Source organism: Thunnus maccoyii, chromosome 2 (genome assembly GCF_910596095.1).
Source record: "Thunnus maccoyii chromosome 2, fThuMac1.1, whole genome shotgun sequence".
Classification (NCBI taxonomy): domain Eukaryota; kingdom Metazoa; phylum Chordata; class Actinopteri; order Scombriformes; family Scombridae; genus Thunnus; species Thunnus maccoyii.
This window is the reverse complement of record NC_056534.1, coordinates 31,476,932-31,484,079: the sequence shown is the minus strand read 5'-3', so window position 1 is coordinate 31,484,079 and position 7,148 is coordinate 31,476,932. Positions and strand designations below refer to the sequence as shown.

Below are 7,148 nucleotides of genomic sequence, written 5' to 3'. Positions count from 1 at the left end.
TCACATCACACTTGTGTACAGTAGGTTGCATATTGGACCAGGATTATAAAATTTAATGGGCAAAACAATTGAATGGCTTCTTGAATGAGTCACTTCAACTTGTAGGCTTTGTCAACACAGAGGCTCCTGGCAATATTGGAAATTCCCACATTATGGAAGAGGTTGTGGGGGAGTTTTGGGGGCGGCTGGGAGGGAGGGAGAGTGGGAGGGGGTGTAAGACAGTCTGTCTTTAGGTATTTCTCGAAATGCGTTACATTGCTCTGGCTGTCTGGGGGAATGTGACGAGTCAGTAACATGCTTGCCGTTCCGACTGTTTTCTCACGGGAAAACCGCCCGAGAACCAAACAGGCGTTTAGAGCACATGTGTGATTTCTCGTTATGTCAGGGCCTGTCTTTTTTTTTCTCTCAGAAGACTATACGATATGGAACAAACACAGAAGTGATATGAGGAACGAAACAAGAATACTATAGCCTAACATTAGGTACCAAGAGTAAAGTAGAAGTCCCACTTAAAGCCCATTGTCAGTTTTGTGTCCAGTAACCTGAATATCTGAACAGGCTTGGCACTGACTGTAGAAGCTTTTGGTGAGGATGTTGCTGTTCCAGATCTGCATGCTGCTCTAATTTTCACTGCGATGATATGATCCATCTGTTTATAAAGCCGACACGCACACACAAACACTCAAACAGACTTACTGTTTGTCTCTTTGCATTTTAAAGGACCTGTTGGACGTAAATACACGAGGAGCTGACATGCTGAATAGAAGAGAAATTGTCTAAGAAATCTATATGGTTAAAGGAATAAAGCCAAGTCGTTTTAAAGATAATTTATACTTTGTTTGCTTTTACTTAAATGTGATTTTCATTTGTGCTCATTCTGGTCAAGTTCCTGATGCATTTGGCCTTTATTTCGGGGCCAAGTTTCTTTTATTATTTCTTTTTTCTTTGTTGTTCTTTATTTTTCAAAACACTTGAATGTTTTCTTTATCGAAATTACACACACACACACACACACACACACACACACATACATCTTTCAGGGGAATTTGTGGGCGTGGTTTGGAGCGAGCGCACGCGTGTCACTCAAGCAGACTCCTCTGCTGGCACGCGCCCCCGCTGACGTGAAGCGGAGCGCGCGGCGAAAGTTTTTTAAACAGCCCCTGTGTCCCGCTGCGCGCGCACTCTGCTCCTTTTACAAACCTCTTGTCAAAATGTTTTTGTGGCTCTGAGGCAGCGGCAGACGCAACCTTTGCCTCGGCTGAACTCGCCATGTAGCCCGCAGGCGCTGAACGGAGCATTACGGGATATTTCACTGGATCTTGCGGTTCGGGAGCTGCAGAGCGCGGCTGGTCTGGTCTGGTCTGGTGTGCGGGATCCGGTGACCGCCGGGGCGGACTGGCCAGCATGCTCCGGCCGTGGGCTGTGCAGTGGATCACGGCTGTGCTCCTCTGTCGGGCGGCGGCACAGTACTCCAGCGACCAGTGTAGCTGGCGAGGAAGGTGAGGATGGAGAACAAAGGAACCAGTATACTGTTATGACCGACTGCAAAGAAAACACAATGTACATCCTTCAGGATTGTTATAGTATGTAGAGTTGTTATTTTCATCTGTATAATCCTTTTTTGTAAAATGATCTCGCTCCTCATGGATGTGACTTTGTGTGTAATCGTGTGGATGCAGAGGAGACATGAAAGAAACTTTAGTCGTGTGAGAGGGAGGTTGTGTCTTTGAACTGATTATGTTGCACATTATCCGGGATTTCAGTGAGCTCAGAAGAATGATTAGACGCACGGATGTTTAATTAAGATTTAATGCAATCCTCAGGAAGGGCACAGGAAGGCCACAGGGAAATTAGTGACTTTCATTTTGAGTCAGGGATGTTTCTGGCCGCTTTGTGCATTTGCTTGTGATTATTACTCATACATTAAATGACGTCAGATCTCAGTAATCTATAGATGAGTATTTTATTTTATTAGAGAATCACTTCTCAGAAAGGAAACGACTAAAACTAATCATACAGGATGTCTGGAAGGCAGCAGGAGTCTTACTGAGAGACTATTCTGATCAGCATCTAAAGTCAATTTTTTTGAAATGTGATTCATACACTTATGATCACAGGAATGTCTCTGCTCCAGCTCCTATCTTAAGTAAATAAAGCCATATGGCGCCTTTGATCACTCCTCCAAGTGCCAAAGTCATAAAAAATGAGAGCCTGTACTTCGCACTTGGTGTAAAGTTTACCCGCTTCAGACTTCTAACGACTTAATAGCCCAATCAGTTCCTGGTGTTGAGGTAGCTAATCCACATCTGAGACCAGCGACCACATCAGTCCAAGTGAAAGATTTGTTGGCAGACAGCTGCACCAAAGTAGTCAGTGCTACAAATGAATGTTTTTATTGATTTTGTCTCTCATAAAAATCCCTTCTATATGTTTTTTAACAATGGTTTTCCAGCATATCCTTATAGATTTTTTTTATTTTTGTCCCTGATCCAAATTCCCTTATTGCTGGATTATTTTATCTATTTGATGTGATTCAGTGAAGTCACCCTGGATAATAAGGGTGGATAAAAAGACAATCTGTCCTCTCCACTGCAGTGGTCTGAGCCATGAGTCCCATCGCAGAGACGTGGAGCAGGTCTACTTACGTTGCTCCCAGGGCTCGCTAGAGTGGCTCTACCCCACAGGGGCCATCATTGTCAACCTGAGGCCAAACACAGAACCTTCATCAGGACACATGGCAGGTCTCCATGTGTGCATCAAACCCCATACTTACTCCCAGGTAGAGTACAACGTCTATATCAACATATGACCTTGCCTCAGTGTATTTAGAGTTTAAATGAATCATAGAGGAGCTGTATTTATTTGAAGGCAGTGTCAAATTATAAGTATCCTTTTGACTCTCCTTGTTTAGGGTTCTCATGTGTATCTGGAGCGAGCTGGGGATCTGAAGCTGCTGCTGGCGGAGGGGGAACAGGCTCAGGGCACAGTGCACTGCTTCAGCCTGGCGGAGGGGGCTCTGTTTGTGGAGGCCGTCCCACAAACAGACATCAGCCGGAGGATCACGGCTTTCCAATATGAGCTGGTGCCCAGCCAGGGGCCGGGGGCACATATGTACCCATACCTGCACCCTGGTTTAGGTAAGAGAATTCAAGCATGTGTTTATTGTTTGGCAGATATATATTTTATGTAACATGGACAAAAAAAAAATGAGGTCTTTATTTGTATTCAGCCTTTGTGTTGAGTTTTGTGCCACCAAGAATTTGAGTTCTGTGTTATTTTCTGTGTGACCAGTGAGAATGTAAGATGTGGGTTTTGAGTCAACGTGGGTTTTTTTGTTTTTTACTTGAGCTAGTTTTTAAAAGTTCAAATCATAGTATTCAGTTTCAACAGTCACTACCAAGTTCAGAACATATATTTCAAGTTTTATTACTCTCAAACCACACATTTCAAGCTGTCAAATCTAAGATCATAACACTGGAAAAACATTTTAGAAAAAGGCAAAATATTCACTGTGATAGATTATCTGTTTCAAGTCAGTTTCAGTTGTCTAGACGTAAATTTTCACACCGTTGGGCGTTTTGTCGATTGTCCAAAATTTGTCTGTAGTTGTCTAAAATGGTCTGTTAAACTCCTGCCTTGACACAGGTTGCCTGTTCAGTGGTGTAAGTGAAAGTGACAGACAAGAATTAGGCTAAAAAAAGTTTTTGCCCACATTACTGTTTCACCTTTGTTTCTTCATCTCACACTCTCTCGTCTCAGCCAGACTTATGAAAACAAGCAGGGCAATCAAAAGGTCACGTTTGGGTCAAGCAGAAAAGTCAGCCAATCGTCTCTCAACTGTCAATCAAGAGCAAACCCCCCCTCAAAGCAGGGCGTTTTGGGTAGCCCACCCGTATGAGTAAAGCAGTCTGGTGGAAGGGAAGGGCAGTGGGTGGAGAGGAGAGCTGGAAGAAAGCCTGTCCAGGCCTGTCTGTCTGTCTGTTTTTGTGTGTGTGTGTGTGTGTGTGTGTGTGTGTGTGCGCGCCTCTGTGTTTTATAGCTGTTTTTATAGCTGACAGGGTCAAGGGGTAATTCTCTGATTACGTCTCTTCCTTCACCTGCTGTTCTCATTCACATACTCTCTTGATGTCTCTTTTGTCTCATTAACTCCCACCAATAAAGAGAAACAGAGAGAACCAGAACCAGACTAAGGGGTGAAACAACTCACAGGATGATACAAAAGCTAATGAGGAAAGAAAATAAGAACAGCAGTGATTTCTTATGTTAAAGTATTTAACAAAGAGCGTCTCATGTCATTTCTTTTTTTCATGTTTTCCATTTTAGTCACCTGTGAACCATGTTCAGATGAAGAGGTCCTCATGGCTGTGTGCACCAGTGACTTTGGTAAATCCATACACTCAGATACACACTTACAGTACCATAGACTGTCACACACACACACACACACACACACACACACACACACACACACACACACTGCTTCATTGCTTTAAAGGTGCACTATGTAAGATTTGGAAGAATTTTAGTTTAAAATGTTAAAAAAATTAACTAAAATTACCAACAGAATGTGAAGAAATAACAGTTTTGTCATTATGTCAAGGACATCTATGTATTGTGTTGCAGAGATGTCTACTGAAGTTAGCATGCGAACCAGCTAGCCCTGGTCCGTCCTGTCTCGTAATACCACTTTGTACGTCATGGGTGATAGTGAGTCACTGTAGCGTCCAGTCTGCCCTCAGTCCAATATGACAGGAAGAAGTAGCGCTGCCGGAGATATTGAGCTAGGCTGAAAGCTGTTGTAAGTTTCACTGTAGGACTGTTAATATGTCACTTTATTAAAGTAACCATTTAGATTCCCAATATGTGGTCAGTTTATCCAAGTAACGCCTATTTGGAAATTTGCGCTGACATTGTTGGAAAATCTGCTGCTGTAGCCGCTGGCTGGGTGAGACAGCTCGTCATCTCAGCTGCATGATCCTGATGAACTGATCTGTGCAGCTCTTTGATAATTTACCGCTGGCTCTAATGTCTCCATAGCATTTTGATATCTTGACAGTGCGATAGCCCAGATTCACTGTAAACAGTAAGTTTTACGCTATATTCAGTGAGTGATAAAAAAGGGGGGGCAGGTGCTGCCCCCTATTTGTTTGGAGCAGATGGCCAAATCTAACACATTGCACCTTTAAAGTGGCTAGAAATTGATTTTTTTTTATATTAACAATGTATTTACAGAGAATTATCACCTGAGTGTATAGCTCCTCTTGGCTTTTCTGAGTCTCCCTTTAATTCACGCTTTTTTTTTTGCATTTTAGCTGACCATAATTCATTAGTCTGCATTCAGTCACTTGCATGTTTGAGCTTCACTGTGCAGAATGATGTTTGTGCAGAGTTTGACACTAGAAGGCTGTTTTCATGTTCATCTGCTGAAAGTGAAAAGTTTCTCTGAGCTCATTGAAAATCTGGTTTTAAGGGGCGGGCCTATGAACATGATTTGTTACATCACAACTAGTTTGGAGCAAATTGTGGTCCAGTATTCAACTTACACATGTGTGATGAGGAAACTTGAAGCTTTCTGTGTACGTACACTGAGAATGGACCTTTCAGTGGAGTAGGAGACATCTTGTGTCCAACAGTTAAACTTTTGAAATAAAAAAAAATTGCATATTCATAGATTCTGGATTTTTCAATGAGGGAGAAGGAGGAGATGTTGTTTTAAGGATTTTAACAAGATAATCGAACATTTTTGTGGAAAAAAACATGTTACACACAAATTACTATTCAAAGTAGAGTATTTTACATACATCTTAAAACATGTGTGGAGGGGATCTTTAAATTTCCTTCTCTTGATCTCTCCTGTTCTTGTCTCTCTAGCGGGCAGTGGCATCATTCAAGGTGTGGCGTCAGATACAAACGACCACCTCCGGGTTGTGGTGACTATGAGCCGGCTGTTCCGTCAGAAGAGTGGGTTGTTCGCTTGGGGTGGAGTCAGAGGGCGAAGCTGGAGTGGACATGTCAACGTTCCCGCAAAGTGCGGTGTGCATCCTGGAGGGGATGAGTACCTTTTGACTGGCTATGTGCATTTTGGCGAAGCCTGGCTTGGCTGTGCACCTCGCTACAAGGACTTCCTGAAGTTGTACATCAGAGCACAGGGAGCGGGAACAAACCCCTGTCAAATAGACACAGACTGAGAAATCTCCTCATGGTTCTGGATAAAACAGGGTGAAGGATTATGAAAAAGTCAATGAGGAAGACGCAAAGAGGAAGAGGCTGAAATTTGGAGGATGGAGCTACATTATTTTGAGCCCGATAGATAAGCAGGGTTACGGACCGCCAGCCATCATTAAAGGCTACTTCTGCAGGCTCTTTTGAATGCTGTGCAACTTATTGCTGCCCCGCAGCAGAAATAACAGTTTGAACAATTAAGTAGCCAATGTGCTGCCTAAACTGTTTAGAAGTACTCATTTGACTGTACTTGTATACTGTGTGTGTAAATTTGTTTGTGCATGAGTGAGACAATGAATGAATGATGAGCTTAAATTAATTTTGTGCCTGACTGGTTAAAGGTTTTATTCTCATGATGATACGGCTTGCGTGGTCATTCTTGAAAGAAAGTTTGCTTTGTAAAAAGCTTTCTGTAAAATTTAGGAGTCTTCTGACAGAAGTGTACAGTTTGCAGCTCTGTGAGTCTTTATGTACTTAAGTGTGCGTGTTTTGCTAATGAGTTCAAAGCGTCTTTATATTTACAGAAAATAAAAATCCATCCTTCAATCTGTCATTTTTTTTAATTCACAAAAGGTATACATTTGATCTGTCTACTCCTCTCTCTCCACATATATATATTAGAGACCCCGCATCATATCTATTATGTGTCACTTTATGGCTCACTGTGGTTTGGGTGCAGATAATTAAAAACAACTGGCAAGTGAAGTTAATAGTAGGACCAAAAGTTACCAGCCTCTCTGTTGGCCCCCATGGATGCAAACAAAGAGATATTATTCACCTAACTACCCAAAAGAAAAATCCATTATGAGTGTTCAGTGACCATTAGCTGGCAGGGGAACCGCAGTGCGTCAGCACTGGCGTAACTACCCCTGTGGAGCTTTGATGAGCCACTGCTCTAGTTGGCATCCTCTCTCTGCTTCTGTGTG

The 7,148-nt window shown here is 42.6% G+C and overlaps 1 protein-coding gene across 1 annotated transcript; it reads left to right on the top strand.

The window, feature by feature from the left end:
• Window positions 1-1,092: 1,092 nt before the first annotated feature.
• On the top strand, window positions 1,093-6,768 carry LOC121912097 (meteorin-like protein). The gene is made up of 5 exons (XM_042434182.1): window positions 1,093-1,499; window positions 2,596-2,779; window positions 2,912-3,137; window positions 4,324-4,383; window positions 5,872-6,768. Exons 1-5 carry the CDS (start codon window positions 1,405-1,407, stop codon window positions 6,186-6,188), a joined length of 882 nt encoding a protein of 293 aa, XP_042290116.1. The 5' UTR covers window positions 1,093-1,404; the 3' UTR covers window positions 6,189-6,768.
• Window positions 6,769-7,148: the final 380 nt, after the last annotated feature.

What these genes read in the sequence shown, in the direction of transcription:
- LOC121912097 (XM_042434182.1), top strand. Translation starts at nt 1,405, where the DNA reads ATGCTCCGGCCGTGGGCTGTGCAGTGGATCACGGCTGTGCTCCTCTGT. An exon ending in AACCCCATACTTACTCCCAG is followed by an intron (nt 2,780 to 2,911) that starts GTAGAGTACAAC and finishes CTCCTTGTTTAG; the next exon opens with GGTTCTCATGTGTATCTGGA. An exon ending in ATACCTGCACCCTGGTTTAG is followed by an intron (nt 3,138 to 4,323) that starts GTAAGAGAATTC and finishes TTTCCATTTTAG; the next exon opens with TCACCTGTGAACCATGTTCA.